The 17,566-nt window shown below is 33.7% G+C and overlaps 1 protein-coding gene across 5 annotated transcripts in view; it reads left to right on the forward strand.

Moving 5' to 3' along the window:
- The first annotated feature begins 632 nt into the window (after positions 1-632).
- LOC144853586 (uncharacterized) overlaps positions 633-17,566 on the forward strand; it is a 34,505-nt gene continuing 17,571 nt past the window's right edge. For 2 of the 5 annotated variants that reach the window (XM_078711303.1, XM_078711300.1), the window contains exons 1-3: positions 634-900; positions 5,746-5,871; positions 15,575-15,708. In XM_078711303.1, coding sequence (XP_078567429.1) covers positions 787-900; positions 5,746-5,871; positions 15,575-15,708 — 374 coding nt within the window. In that variant the 5' untranslated portion in view covers positions 634-786. Of the gene's footprint in view, positions 901-5,745; positions 5,872-10,510; positions 10,697-15,574; positions 15,709-17,566 lie in introns of those variants that run through there. The other 3 variants (XM_078711302.1, XM_078711299.1, XM_078711304.1) reach the window with 3 other exon arrangements.

Genomic DNA, 17,566 nt, shown 5'->3' on the forward strand with positions numbered 1-17,566 from the left:
ACTTTAAAGGGAAACAATATTTTTGCGGGATAAAACTCATCTTCACAACCGGCATGCAATCCATTTGATTCATTCATTGACAGACAAAAGTAAAACGTTTGTATCAATCAAAATGGCAAAAAAAACTTGGCAAGCAGAACTCCAATAGTAAATGTGTAGTATATAAAGCCTTCATTGATTCTTGTGACAGATTCTCGCCTGCTGAGATCGTCGTGACCAGGTTTTTCTACAAGCAATATTTTACATAATCTAATAAATATAATCCCATAGCATAATATTATACGAATTTCAATATTAATATTAAGCCTATATTTACACCAGTTGGTAACTTTTGTGTGTATACCTTTCACCCTGACGTGTTAATGTCGATATTTATAAAGTAAATGTATATTTTAAAGGGATTTTCTTAAGATAGATGAAGTCAACCTTCCAGCAGGAACCAAATAAGGAGGGCGCATATGGGTCCCGACAGCGAATCAGAGTTGCTCATCTTGAAACATACGTCATACCGAGAATTCTTGTTGAATGCGGTATACGCTTCTCTCATTGGCTGAGCCGTGTCTTGTGACCTAGCCTAATGTTATTTCTTGGTCCTTCCAACACCCACAAAATTCCTCTCTGCTATCCCATATCTAGTTTGGTCTTCCGTTACATCTTTATCTCTTTCAGTCGAGCATTCTCGCGTTGGTTGTCCGCTCCTCGTCTCGTCTCTTGCTCACGTCTGCTTCTTTTCATTTAGTTTTTTGTTTCTCCAGGAAGTATCATCCCGTAAAAAAAACTTAAGCCATGGATACCATCAAGAAGAAGATGATTGCTATCAAAAATGAGAGGGACGCAGCTGTAGATGCAAAGGATAATGCTGAGACTGAAATGAAAGCAGCAATTGATCGAGAAGAGCACGTAAGTACCATTAAGGGACCATATAAGGTTTAAGTATGACAACGATCAAGGATGATTTAAGCATCGCTAAACAAAAGAATTAATCGCTTAGCATTAATAATAAATGCTAAATTTCAAAATTTGAAGTAAACTGTTGCATGAAAACGTATGAATAAATATAAAATAGCAACATATTATACAGTCTGGTTAAAATATTAATACGTAAAGCATTATACCACACTATTGACCTAACTTACTTAATATCAGTACAATTGATACTTTGTTACTGTTATTAGTACAAACGTATAAACTGCTCTTTTAAAATGTCTAGTCATTTTCCATACGATTTCATCTTAAATCAAGCCTAAAAACTGCTGCAAACGATACTAGTCGGTGAAACCAAATTAGGTGCAATAAATCAACGCATTACTTACTATCATCATTGTTTTTATGCTATTAAATGACAGATGTATGGATAAGCAATATGAGTTTATATTGACGATTACTTGATTATAAAAAATTGTAAATTGTAAAGTTATTTAAAGGCAAAGCATCGTGTTTTGTAAGAAGCTGAAATTCATAGCAGGATAAAACACAGTAGGCCTAAATGGTATGTTAACTTTTGCGTAACAATACTGTATTCTTATCAAAACGTTGTTTCAACATTTTAATACAGTTCCCACAATTTACTATAAAAACTATGGAATATTACCATAATTTGACAGTTAATGAAAATGAATGTAATGCAAAACAGAGATATCGAGGTCAAACAATTTGCATACGGGGTCATAGAAGGCCATGAGGCAGAGACTGCATTCCATACATGCTCGACACATTCCTCTGAGTGCGCATGCTCTACTTAGTCCGTGTTGTAGCAGTTTTTTATACCAATAAAATATTATACTCATTCTAAAATCTACTATACTATACCAAATATTCTTGATTTAATTTCGGTATTTTAAAATTAGAACGTAAATTATCATATATAATATTTATTTATTTAAATCATACCGTATCATAACAGATACATCTGATACACCAAGTTTCAAATTATACATATACGGTATATGTTTTCAATTTTGATTATTAATTTAAATCAAATTATTTTAAAATGATTATGTTATTAAATACGATACCTATTACTATTAATATTATCAAACATTACATTAAGGCGATAGCAACAATGTCAAATGACATTTACGTAATGTTTACGTCACATTTGAGACTCAAGGAATTTCAGGAACTTAAACAGGAAACTTCAATAATCGGTCAGTGCGGTAAATACATTGGTTTTCTTTGATTTGGTAACTTGCACAGACGTGACGTCACAGGCTATTACAAGATTGAAATAAGAATGTTGTTGAAGACCAGTACCGTATACTTTGTTGAAAAAAATAGGTGTATAAAGACAAACGACCCAAATCATTTCAGGAATTTAAAAAATACTATTTTTGGAACATAAATATTTGAAAAAGAATAAATAAACTTCATGAATCCTTCAGTAAATATCCAAAATGTTGATTTAAAATTTTATCTCTAGATCTCGGAATAATATTTTAACCAGATCGTTGTTAGACTAGTGAGTTACTTACGACCTTCGTTGCGTTGGTTTGTGCACCGGACACCAGCTGGGTGTGATATTAGACTGGCGTAGCCTAGAGCAGTTTACAACCAAATATGAACGGAATCAAGTTTAATCGAAAAATGGTTTTAGCTTTTAGGCCTATGTCTTCTTCCATTAAAAAAGTGTATTAATTACAAACATATTGGAATATTCTTCGACTTCGGTCTATTAATAGAAATTGAAATAATTATTTGTTGTCATAGATTTGTAAAAGATAGTAAAAACACACGATTGGAATTGAAAACACATTTTTTGTCTCTAACTGCTTAGAATTACAAGATGTTGTGCGTGACCTACTAAATTTTAAACATTTATTAAAGTTAATTAAAACAATGAATGGGTTATTATGTGATTAACCTTTGAGGTACCGTAGTCTATACATGGTCTATACGTACGTAAAATTGCACTAAGTTTTCAACATCTTTCAAACTTGTATCCTCATAATAAAATTCACTATTTGCTTACTTTCAAGTAGGCCTAAGTCAATCATTTATAAACTGATAACGTGCGCCAATACGCTTTTGTATTTTCGTTATTTCATAGGCCTATAATGAGCGCAATCAAAGTGACTGTGTGGCCCGTTTATCTAAGGGCGAAACCTTCCCATATCCCCACTAAGCACGCCAGGAAGAAGACCATCTGTTACCATGGTGATCAAAATTAGATTGCACTGTGTCCATTATCAATCCGCGACAAGAGAGTGTTGTTGACTGTTCTCAGATATTTCTCCCTCGGATAAAAATTCCGATGAAAATTAAATGGTAATTTTGTGGTTCAGGATACCTACTTTTTAGACATATGATGATATGATGTCGGCCATAGCAGCCAATTGAATGTAGGCCTATTACTTCAGAAGATTCAGAGGTATATTTCGCCAAAAAAAATGGTCCAGTAAATATCATTCCTCGCGATTTTTTCCCGTAAATACAAAATGTCGAGTTGAGTACTGTCACATGTAGCGTTGTATTTTATTCAACCTAACCTTCAATAATTCGATCACATGTGACGAGCATAACTCTGTATCGCGCAACTATTGACAAAAATAATTCCGTTTCGATCTTTCAATTTCCAGACTGATGAGGTCAGACGCGTCGATGTCCACTGGGACCAACATTCAAATTCATAGGCCTACAGGGGTCTATGTTCAGTTAGTCAAGTTCTATTGTACTACTACTAGGCCTATTAGTTGCATTTTTTTTTATTATGCCAAACAAAATTAATTTCAATTTTAACTGGACAAATAACATTTTTTGAATTTTGAATTGTATGATTCAATGTTTTTAGAAGAAATAATTTTTGAGTATATTTCTAAAATGTGGGTTTAGATGCCAAACCTATTGATTGTCAATACTGTGTGTAATAGCTTTATTATCTTTAAATAGAGATCAAATGTTCTATACCAAACTTGACTTTTCAGCGGAAATAGTATTATTTGCTCATTCGTATAATGCGACGCCTGAAGCGAGTCTGTATTTGTTTTGATAATATTTAATTATTATTATAATTATTTGTCCTTGGAAATACTACATCACTTTCAGATCATTTTGTGTTATCAATTTAAAACATTATCCCATCCTGAATCAAATGATATGAAAATTCAATAATTATTAATAAATTAAATATTACTTTTAAACACTACAGATAAAATGGATGTAAATAAACAGTTGCATGTTATTAACACAAAATAATATTTAAAAATAAATTCTTTTTTCAATGTAGGTATATATGATATTGCAATTATATCAATCGGCCACTGATGATTCTATTTTGAGAAAGTTTGTTTCCAAATTATACAGTGCAACGATATTCCCAGGGTAAACTCAATGTTTATAAAGCAATCAATACGTTTGTAACCCAAATCCAATAATATTCGTTGCGTAAATAAATTACTAAAACAATTTCGGGTCAAATTATGGTTACCGGGGTCGATTTTACTCTAAAAATAAGTGCAATTTTACAAACGAGGATGGTCTAAAAATACGATAATATGAGACGCAGCTAATCCGGTTGTGTCGAGTTGAACCGCTTGAATCCGACCACACCTGCCGTAACTTATCAAACACAATTACATTTACGTTCGCTACGATACGCCAAGAGGAATGTGTACTATTTAACAAAACAACTCCGCTAGTTGTCTTTCTCTTGTGGAGAATTCAACTATTTTTAGAATCATTTTTTTAAAAAACAAAACAACACTGATTTGATATTAAATCATTGATTGAGTTTTGAACGTTGATGACGCGATTATTTAAATATTAAATTTATGTGCCATTCTTGTTATCACTATTACTTTTTCAAAATAATATTCTTGAATGAATATTGTAGCCTACTAATTTACTATAAAATATTTACACAGTATACACAGGATAATATATACTTTAAACGAACAAATGGAGCCTATACTAGATATACTGTATTTACGTCGGGTATGCGATTTCCCCCCGAGCAAGTAAACATTTTAACCATCATTATACTATTTTTGTGTACAGTACGTTGTTTTGGGATCATGCAATGTTGACTTTATTGACATTTTTCCTTGGTCAAAGGTCAATGTCAAAGTCAAACAAATAAAATACGAGAGAATTCGGTTTGGTGAACACACTAACATACATCTTCATTATGTTGTTTAATGTCACCACTTTACCAACATAAAGATAACATTCTGTAATCGCAGACGACAAAATGTTATACTTTGACGAGGACGTTTGATAATCAGTTGTTCAGTTTACACATGTACATTACATAACTTGAGGGTAGTTCATTGTTACCATGGCAATAGCATGTCGGTGTAACAGATTGCTGGAATTTGAATCAAAACGTATTAATTTCTTTGTACATATTTGGGTCATTGCGGTCAAATTGATTCGTGAGTCGATTTTCACTTCCGGGTCTCCCCATCGTTAATAAATCATGACAGCGTTGGATACAAGTACAGTACAAATATTACGTTTGATTTCTTAGTTTGTCTCCTTCATGTCGTTAGTATTCGTATGACACGCCATGTGTGCCAAAAGTATTATTTTTTAAATAATTATTACGAATCGCCGTCTACATTATGCTACTCCCTAGACACCTCATCAGTAAATATGGGTTAATGAAATACTGAATAAGTTAAAAAAGTAAATTTTATTAACGAAATTCTGAAGTAGCGAATGTTTGCTGACTGAGACTGCGAATTACCTAGACCTGTTTACCAGAGTAGAGGTTATGTTTTAACCATGATTTTGTTATATTTTTTTCAGGCCCAGGAAGAAATAAAAGAACTCCAAGCCAGGGTAAAACAGATTGAACAAGACCACGACGAAGCAACAGAGAAATTAACCAACGCAGAGGCAGAATTGGAAGTTACCAAGAAAGGACAAGCAGACGTAAGTGTTATCCATCATTTTAAAACATTATAATATTTATCATCACTGATTTATTTGTTTGTTAATCTTTCTGTTACTATTAATTTAAACTTGAGAATTTGATTCATTTGCGTTTAAGTTCTCTTTCTGATTGAAATTGATAATTAATTAAGCTTACAAAATAAAACGCCAGCTACAGTTTTATCAAGTCTACAGTCTACGAATACTGCCATTCTATTGGTCAGTTTAGTATTTTTAAATTTGCATGCAAACAATCAGGACTTTACTAATTGGCGGATTGTTTGCTGTAATGTTTCTATACGGATTTGAGAAGATATAATGTTTGTTAGTGGCATTCATTGTATGAGGTAACTGATGCTTTCTGCATTCTAAATAATTTGAAAAATTAGTATACGATGGTCTTGAATCATAATATTGGCGTGAATGTTTGGTTTTCTGTCTATGGGATTAAGGTACTTAAGTTAGGCCATGTTAGTTGTGTGGCCTAACTGTATGTACCTTTTACGGTTAGACTTGTTGAGATTACATCGTTGGTAACGACTTATGCAAAACGACCATAAAAAGTGTAGTAGGCATAACTTGCACGATAGCTAGCTGAAGCAGTTGTAACCTATGGTGACACAGGTTGACCTCTGCCCTGTATTTACGTACTGTATTGCTTTAATTTGATTGGCTAATAGACGCCTCATGACTACACGGAGGACATACATACAGTAACCAATAATATAATAATATATATTGCGTTCTAACTCTACAATATTACCCCTAACATGCTTTGGAATAATTTGAATATCTCGATAGAAGTTGTTACCACATATCTGAAAATCATCATCATCATAATTATCATCGTCATTATCATGTCATTTATTTATTGTGAAAGCAACCAAAAAACTTGAAATTTAGGCTGGAAGTACATGCATTTATCAAATTTGTTAAAATCAAATATAATCATTGCAGAATTTATTTACAACTAACTATTATTATAATAACTTGCTTTGCTTTCAATCTGCTTTATACAATCTTTATTAATTAAAAGCATGAAACAACGTTTGGTCAGGAGTAATAACAGGTTGGGAAAACTTCCTAAAACCAACTTTGAATGTAGTCAATGGATTTTCCTATTGTAAAATTAATACAGTAATAATAAAAGTTATTACAACAAATCCATACATCATAACTTCTTATTGCGCATGTCGGCATAGCATTTTCTCTGACCCTTTTCACACTATTATTATTTCCTCTGAGTCTTAATTCTTTTACCAATAGATTTCACTCCATTGTTGCTCTGAATCTTCTTTTACGTTTTTCTTTCACTCAATTATTGCTATAAATCTTATTTTACGTTTTTCGCCCACTCCATTGTTGCTCTGAATCTTCTTTCACGTTTTTCTTCCACTCCATTTTTGCTCTGAATCTCCTTTTACGTTTTTCTTTCACTCCATTGTTGCTCTGAATCTTCTTTTACATTTTTCTTTCACTCCATTGTTGCTCTGAATATTTTTTTACATTTTTCTTTCACTCCATTCTTGATCTGAATCTTCTTTTATGTTTTTCTTTCACTCCATTGTTGCTCTGAATCTTCTTTTACGTTTTTCTTTCACTCCATTATTGCTCTGAATCTTCTTTTACGTTTTTCTTTCACTCCACTGTTGCTCTGATTCTTCTTTCACGTTTTTCTTTCACTCCATTGTTGCTCCGATTCTTCTCAATGCATCGTCGTTCTTATTCTTGTGTCCGTTTCATTTCCATAATTTTCGCTTTTCTATTCCGTCTTTTCTTGATTATTTTCTTCGCCTTTCAGTCGAATACTCTATATTATTGACAATTTTAGAAAAATATATCTTCTTTATTTTTTTCTTTTCTTCATTCCATCTTTTTCTTCGTATTCGTTGTATATAAACGCCTTTTTATTCTACGTAATAGCCTGTTCTACAATTATATTCCAGTACTGCTGCTAAACTTGTATAGGTACACAGTATAAAACATTTTATTTGACAAAATAACTTTGTATGGTCACGTGCCTGACTATGTCATGTAACGACTAAATATAGGTATATGAATACCATATGGAAATATTAGTTTTTTTCTCAAATAAAAAATGTGATATTCTGAACTAATAATAATATAACTCCCTAAGTGAATGGAAAACAAACATTTCTTTCATGAGTGATGCGGACTGCTTTGGAATTCAATGACGTCATAAATTACGGCGTGAATGTATTCATTGTATTCGAATTTCATGCTGAGAAAAATTACTAAGGCATTGAGACAAATTTGAAAACGTCCCGACGAGTAATTTTCACCTTCGCCTGGTGTCCAGAAATTTAAGAAAAGGGGCTGGATCGACCAATTACATGGCTAAAGTTTGGTTCTTCTTATGTTACTTGAATGCAACGCAAACGTAAGCGCACGTGATGCCCAATCACGAGGTAAATTAGTTGATCAATTACAAGCCATAGTTCGAATAATCCATTGCTTGTGTTATCTGATTGGTCAAATTAATTTCGTTGTACTAGGCTACGTCCTTGCGTTGCGTCCTATAGTGAACCAAGCTTAAATGAATAGCTGATACGCGCGCATACCCTGGGATACGCGCGCATACCCTGGGATACGCGCGCATACACTGGGATGCGCCAATATTGTATACACGTGCACCTAGTTTTTAATTATTAATTTGATCGGCCGGGAATTAATTAAATTGAGTTTCAAATAAGTTCTCTTCACTCATGATAACACCGTCTTTGTTCTTTCGATGTAAACTTGCCAAGAGCTTGCCGACTCTCAAGCAGTAAACCGGGGCTTGGTTTTGGATCTAGAAGACGCAGCTTTTCAGTTAAACGAGGCTAAATATGAGGCGAATAAAGCTGAGAGTAGGGCAGTTACTGTAAGTTGGTAAAAGTAGTGTGTTTCTAGACCAATAAAAAAAATCATTCAAAGTTATGAATTATGAAACTAGTGAGGGCGCTATATATAAAGTTGAGTGTCTGATACAACTCCCTGGTGCTGATGATCTTATTAAAATCTTTTTGCGAACGGTATTGGGAAACAATATGGAAAGCTCCACGATTTTGTCATCATCATTACACTAAATTCTTATATCTGTCGTAAACATTCTGTAATCTTCAATTTATGATACTTGTCTTATTGATATTTTAAAACGATATTGTATTATAGATCATATTTAATTGATAATAGGGATGTTATCTCCCTGAAAATAGTAGCCTAAACACTTCATTGTTTTACATTTTCTCAAACCTATAGTGCGTTGAGTTGATGTGGAAATCATGCATTTTGTACTATCGTTTGAGATAAGAAAACTAATATATATGCTAATATAGAAAAGTTGGTTTGTACCAAAGCGGTGAAGAACACAGATAGAGAGAGATCAATATATCCGCATTTCCGTGGTTTAGGCCTAGACCTAAAAAAGAATACCGGAAAACCGGAAAACCAAGTTGCAGATCGTCTGCCCAGAAAAAAAACCCAACATATTTCTAACCACAATATAAATGCCACAACTAGTCTGATGCATATTTTATTCCACAGTACAATATTATCTTGATTATCCATTCTCAAAGCCCCAAAAACCAAAGTTTGATAGAATCATCGGAGCTTGCAATTGACGTCACAACTCCTTATATGGAATAATACGATAGGAATGTGAAATGACTGTTGTCTCAGCTATTCCATTGATCGTTCTCGCTCACCGCTACCTGGAACTGTTGAACTTTGACATTGAAAGTTACTTAACAACTTAGAGGTTATACGTTAGTATGAGACTAAACATTAAACCTTATATTTACCCTAATGATGGACAGTATGTTGTTATGTATTAATATAATTAATATACCTCCTACACTTATGAAAACAGGTAGGCAAGTTAGTACCCTCTTACTTTTTTGAGTCAAAAGCCCGTGTCTTCTCAAATTAATAATTATTATATCTTATTTACATCCTCTCAAACGTTATGATATAATGGAGTTTATAGAGGGGGAGATCTTTGGGGAGAGGTTGGGTCCGACCACTAACTTAAACCAGTTTTAGTGTGTGTTGTTCATTATCAACAGCATCTCAGCAATTATTTCCAGAGAGAATTTTTGCAATGTGTTTGTTGCTGCAGTCAGATTTGGTCTACTGCCTCGTTTTCATTTAAAAACATTTTTATGTAATTTTTTTTTAATTATCAAATTGGCAAAATATAAGATTTTTAAACGAATATATATATATATATATTATACATAGGCCTCTCGTATGACACATGCTAACAGGTAGCTGGTGAACCCCACCTCATCACGTGATCGTATACTTCCGCAGCCCAACCCACTTTATATTACTGTAGGTGAATAAGTACACACTGTGTGTAAGATAGCATAGAAAGAGTTACGTTGGCTGTCAAGAATTAATACGCTAGAATTTTATATATCTGTTTGTGATACATATGTTCCACCTGATAACATTAAAAAAAATTGTGTAGATTGCATATATCTTGTAAATTTATACGTGTGATTGTTCAAGGAAACCTGTTGTTGTTGAATATTATTGTATTTCTGAACTCTTTCCGTAACGCGTACTTGTTTGTACCGCTACAGCAGCAAGTAAGCTTATTAGCTGGTGTGTGAGTTGAGTACTTGGGGTCTCTCTGCGGCTAGCTATCGGTGTATCGACGAACGGGCGTGAAAAGGTTTATTTGATTGTTTTGATCTTGGATACCATGGAAAATATTAAAAAGAAGATTTCTAGCCTTAAAAATGAAAATGAAGGACTCCAAACAAAAGTAGATGATTTGTCACGGAAGTTAACAGAAGAAACGGAAAAAACAGAAGCGGTAAGTCTAGGCTGCGGGCTAGGCATCCTCGCCATTATTTTGTGTCGAGCAGCCTTGCCCTTGCTCGTCGTCTGGGAATGCCTAGGCTACAGAATTTGTAGTTGTTTCCCGCGGTGAGATGGGATGGGCCTACTCTAGACTGGCATCACGATACTGACACCTGATGATGATGTTGACAGACCATACGTATAGGCAAATAGACCTAGAAATGTTTTATGTATCTGACTATGTTCTATGTTTCACTGCAATATTAATTAATATTGCAGTGAAACAACATTTAAGCTTGGTTCCCACTAAAGACGCAACACAAGGACTTATTACCAACATAAGTGAGTTGACCAATTACAAGCAACAGTTTGATAAATCCATTGCTGGTGATTGGTGAAATCCTTTGCGTCCTTGCGTTGCGTCTCTAGTGGGAAGCAAGCATTACCTGCCATACAAGCCTGTTGCCATGCTAAAATACAGTTATAACACACTGTTATAAATGACTGTATCCCACCCCGCCAACCCCCCCCCCCCCCCCCTAAATTAAGCTAAATTTGTACAGTAGGCTACTAATACTATTAATAGAAAACAACTGACATGTCTTGTAGAGTTACTTACCATACTCCAGAAGGCAGTTTTACAGTGCTAAAACAATCGAAAGAAACATTTTCAACTTTACGTATTAAATTTGAGACTACCACAAACCTGACTTTACTATACATTTAATGAAACTTATTGAATTAAACAACTGCTAAAGAAAAGAACTTTGTATAATGAACTATAGTAAGATATGTCAATTATTTTGACAAAATATGGTTTCGTGCATCATTAATTATTGACAGTATTCGTTGAAGTTTATGACTTGAATTGGTATTGTATGAATTTAACAAGTTATTTCCAAAACATTTGAACAAGTTATTTCCAAAACTTCTGAACAAGTTATTTCCAAAACTTCTGAACAAGTTACTGTATACAGTATTTCCAAAACTTTTGAACAAGTTATTTCCAAAACTTTTGAACAAGTTATTTCCAAAACTTCTGAACAAGTTACTGTATACAGTATTTCCAAAACTTTTGAACAAGTTATTTCCAAAACTTCTGAACAAGTTACTGTATACAGTATTTCCAAAACTTCTGAACAAGTTATTTCCAAAACTTTTGAACAAGTTACTGTATACAGTATTTCCAAAACTTTTGAACAAGTTATTTCAAAAACTTGCCAAAACTATTAATATTTTATTTTCTAAATTGAGAACGCCCTGAGGTCAGTTCCAAAACATTAGAGGAATTCTAAACCCTGGATCAGTTAAATAAGATCATTAGACACTATTTGGTATCCAACAAGGAAACAATTCAGCTACTAAATATAGGGTAAAGTTCAAGATAAATAGAGGCCACTGAGGTATTTGGTGACTCCACAATTTGTCACCTTTCTTGTGTATAAGTAATTAAAAGGTTATTACAAGAAATAATGGTGCTTTCAATGGTGTAGTACTTTACTTTTAAATAGTCCTATATAACAAACAAGACAGTATTGCAGGTGGTCTTTTGTTTTTTAAAGTATTATTCTACAGTGTCACCTATTGTTCTTTTATTGTAAAGCCCTGTCTACACCTTTTTTGTCAAACTAGTTTGACTTAACGATTAGCAAGTATGCTAAACAGTCCTGTGCAGTATTTTAATGACCATGTTGTTATTCAATTCTAGCACATATTTGGCTTTTCTATAACATAAATGTAATAGTGTATCTTTTCCGTATGATGCCATTACTGTAGGTATGTTTGTTATTTGTAAATACTAATTATACTAAAATTTGAACATACCTGGTTTACACTACTATAGGTACTGTATTGTATATATGATACACAATCTATCTCATTCTCAGATTTTTTTTAAACCCAGTTTCAAGTGTAAATCAAATCAAATCATATTGTAAGGTAGTAGTGGGTTAATATTATACTGTACTGTAGTACTATGGACAGTAGATTTGTACTCTACTACTATACAGTGTAATTTTTTTTAACATAGTTTTAGCCTTTTTGACAATTGATCTTAATTTACAATAAAACGTAGTACCCGGTAGAAAGGTCAATGACACTTAGTCAGTAATTGTTTTGGAGTCTTAACGCCCACTCTAATGCATTATTAGCAGTTACTATCCTAGCTGTACAGTGGTCAGTGAAGTACAATACTTTATATTGTTGAGTACAGTAACCACCTTTGATAGTATTTTGTTGGTGCTTTCGTTTTAGTAGGCTGGCTGAGGTGAAGACATGTGGTACACCAAAGTAATAAAGGAAAGGGGAAAGGATAGTAACTACACAATGTCTGGATTTTTCTTTGTGGCAAATCTCCCAAGTGGGATGTTTGGAAGTCCTAGTCTGGGAAGTCAGATTTCCACATAGTCCCATGGGTCTATCATCAGTACTGTAGATACATTCTATACTTACTAGCCATTAAATTTAGGAAATGTTAATTAATGTGCCAGATTTTTTTCTTTAAATAACGGCAACAACCAAAAAACAAACAATGTAGTTTAACAATACTTATTATTTAATGACTGACACTGACAGTTTTACCATTTGTAGGACACTTATACCTTTAAGTCATTTAGTGGGCATTGTCCAAGCCTCTTATCTCACAAGATCGGTGCCTGTCAGAAAGGGCAAAAAATAAGTGCTCATCCTATTAAAAACCAACAAGGTCCTTTCCCACTGAGACTGAAATCAACATGCCGAATTACAGTACAAATATTTTACGCATTTTAAGGGCTGCTTTTATCAGGCCCTGCCTGCTACTGGATCTCACTCAGTGCGAAAGGGCCTTATTGGTTTACTGTACAATAGGATGAGCACCACTTATTTGTTGCCCTTCATTTGAGTACAGTATAAACTGTCAAATACTTTAACACTAATTAGAGCTAGCACACTTCCTATAGCTTGTTAAAGGTGTCTAGCCTTGACAACCAAAACTTATCTTTTGGAATGTAGGTCACAATTGGCTGATATTTTATTTTTATACTGAAAGTTTAAAAATATGTACTGGACATTGATAACCAGGCTAGATTCATACTGGTACTGTAGGGTCAAAGGGAAAGCCATTCTTAATTGAATTCTCTAAGTGTACTGTTTTACATAGTACAGAAATACTATACAGTACAGTACACCAACCTGATCTGAAAGTGTTGTCTAGTGCTAAGTGCACAGTTTAACTTTTCATTCTGAGAATCTGGTTGAAGTGTTTGCAAAAAAAGTAATTATTCGCATAAAGATATAAAATATAGGCCCTACAAAAAAATATAATAATCATCTTTCTACAGTAATGGCTGTATCAATGAATTTAATATTTGAAAGTATACACCTATGAAGTAATAGTTTACATAAACTTACTGTAGGCCTACTATGATACTGTATTGTAAGCAAAACACAATATTACCAATTGTCATTTATAAAAATAAAGAATGAGCAAGCACAAGTGGTGCTTTGCTAAAAGAATAAAAACAATGTATACAGTACATGAGGTGAAGATTAATGCATTTATTTATTATTTTGACAATCATCATTTCACTGCTGGCTTAGTGAACTAATTAGCATGCTGGTAATTATAGACTACTTGTGACGAGTTGATGAGCCAAGCGTTATTAACAAACTGTTATGTTTAGAAATTTTATGACTGAATTATATTAATATACAGTACTGTACAGTTAGTAAACAGCTTTATTGATCAGTGTTCCCAAAGCACTGAATAATATCACAAAAGTGATGAATTATAATACTGTACAGCATCTTGATTCATAATCAAATAATTTTTAAAAGTATTTTTTTTTTGTTTTTATTCATTTCACTTCACCATGCAAAAGACAGTTAGTACCCCTATTGGGACTGTTAATATTAAGGAGGGCATCCCAATTCAGTGGACATCTCTATTAAGCTCTGTGATGAGCCTAAATATGGTACTAGTGATATGACATCATCATGTCCATATATGGGCGGCACATCACATTTTGTTGTCCCTTGAACGTTGATAGTGTAGAAAGATTAGGGAAAACTAATCCTGCAAAACTAGGGCTATATATTATGTTTTAACACTCTACAACCAACCCCTATTAAAGGGACGTGAACACCTCTAGAGGTTCTATCTAGAACACCTTGAATTGTAACTTGTATCTAATTCATATAACAGTAGAGATATTCCGCTCCAACTGCCTGGTCTTTACATTTGTATGGGAGCAGAAAACACAATTCAGTTTCCAACTTTGCTATTTCTCTGATTCAATTTCAATAAGTCTTTATAGCATTTCTCTCAATCTGAATTAATTTGTTTTCATTTCATTATCATCTTTTGGACTGGATCATTTAATCATCTCAGTATTGGTTGGTGTTGGTGAATATTTCATTCATGAATGGGTTTTCACAGTTTTAGAACAACACAAGGGATTTGTACATTCCTTGTTGTATGAAGTTGGTACTACAGTCTTGTTTACTGTTCAAGGTTTGATAATATGGAGCTATAAAAATATAGTAGCTAACAATGAAGATATGAAATTGTCTCAACAAAACTTGTACAGATACTGTAAGATATGTTAGTGTCTACTGGGAGGGTTTTTGGGGGAGGGGGCGGTTGGTAGGATGGATGTCCTATAATATAAAGTCTATACTATCAAACTAGTTTGACAAAAAAAATGATGTGCCCAAATATGGTATTGATATTCCCAAATATGGTAGTGATATGACATCATGTCAATATACAGTATGGGTACATCTTATTTTTTTGTCACATCAAGTTTGATAGTGTAGACAGAGCTTAAGTGTGAACTTGAATGTTAGTCCTACTCTGTTATCACTGATATTTGTGTGCACACCTTTTATTTATTTTTATCCATCTTTGTAGGCTGAGCTTGAGAGAGACAACCTCAATAGACGAATTCAGCTTCTAGACACCGAGTATGAGAAGGCATCGGAAAGAGTAACCTCTCAGACATCCAAAGTTGAAGAGCTTGAACAGAGAGTAGAGGAGAGTGACAGGTAAATATGACAACAAGTGGATTACAAATTCTCATTTCTGTCAGCTGTATTAGTAAGTAAAAGCTTCGCGTGTGCTAACTGTTTCGGATTACTGATGTCCACTGGAAATATAGCTGGCTAAATCCGCGGTGCGAAAACAGGACATCTTAAATCACAACATAGTACATACCTAAGGAAAAAGGACATTGTTTTACAGTGTACTGTCTGGTGTGTTGTGATTCTATCAGTGTAGCCCAGTCGTACTAAACACTACACAGACAGCATGTCAGTAACACTATTATTACCACATGCCATAAAGCTTGGTTCCGAACAGACGCAACGCAAGGACGTACATGCAGCGCAAGCGAGTTGACCAATGACAAGCCACTATTTGAATAATCCATCTCTTGTGATTGGTCAAATCACGTCCTTACGTTGCATCGCTAGTGGGAACCAAGCTTTGAGTAGGGGGTTAATACACTTTAGTTCTGCTACTTAAAGGGTTGGGTTCGGTTATATTTAGGAGTTAGGGTTGATTACTAACGTGCATTAGCACCTAGTAGGGTTAGGCATGTGTGGTGGTACTATGATAGTAAGGCATTTAGGTCCTGTGTAGGCTTGTGTACATTACAGTCAGTGTACTGTACTGAAATGTGTCATCATGCACTGGTCTAGAGTTCATCTTTTGTAGCATGACTTTGACCCTGCTGAGGTATCACTGTAGTGTTTCAGAAAGAGCCTTGTCAACTGTATAAAACTCTATTATCATCAGGAAATCAATACCTATGCTATGATGCATTGTGTGCATTGATTATAGAGTGCAGTACAAACAGATTGAGAATCTTTTGAATTATGTATTATCACTTGTTGCTGCTGTCAACCATGAACAATTTTACTATATTAAATCAACATTTTATAGACATTATAATGTTCCTGTTCAAATACAGCATAACATTTTACAAGTTATGTGGTACATTACAATCCTTTAAAAAATGCCAGTTTACAGTAATATTTAGTTTTATTTGAATACAGATTAGACTAAAAAAACAAAACCTAAAAGCAAACAAAATCTTCCTTAGATAGTGGGTACCAAATTGTCTGGTCTATTTTTCTAAAGGTGTTCACTCCTTGTATCTTGAACCTTAAACAAAAACCCTAAATTATTTAGACAATAACCCAGTGTTTAACTTTAAATGTTAATAGATTCATTTTATCATTACATACCAGTGATACTGTATGTAATAAAACCATGTGTGCAACTAATTTTCACGCCCTGATCATAACATTTGTTTGTAGTAAATATTCCAAGAAGATCCCTAAATGTACAAGTCTTTTGACATGACCTGGTAGAGCTATGTAAACCTGAAGATATAATACAAAGTGCAACAATGAAGCTTTTTATTTGAAAGCTTTCTATAAAAATTATTATTATTATAACAATGAACTAATATTGGCATAAGTGGGTAGTTTTAACAGTTGCAGCTTGTAGTATTAAAAATACTGTATAGTTAACTTATACTGTATACTTAAAATAACTTATTGAGTTGATTTCAAATCCTATGGTGCGGGGTTCGAGTCTAGTATCAGGTACTTCCACATGAAGGGTTTAGTTTCTCATTTGGGATTTCTGATTTTCATTTCATACGCATCCAGCAGGTCACCACATATAGGTTGTTAAAAACTATGTCTACACTATCAAACTGGTTCTGACAAAAAAAGTGTGATGTGCCCAAATATTGTAGTAATATGACATCACCGTTTCCATATATGGGCACATTTTGTTGTCACATAAAGTTTGATAGTGCAGACAGAGCTTTAGGATTATGATTAAAATGAAGAAAATCTATTATTTCGAGTTTAAATAGAGGTGATAAACCTT

This window comes from Antedon bifida, chromosome 10, assembly GCF_963402885.1.
Source record: "Antedon bifida chromosome 10, ecAntBifi1.1, whole genome shotgun sequence".
NCBI classification, from domain to species: Eukaryota; Metazoa; Echinodermata; class Crinoidea; order Comatulida; family Antedonidae; genus Antedon; species Antedon bifida.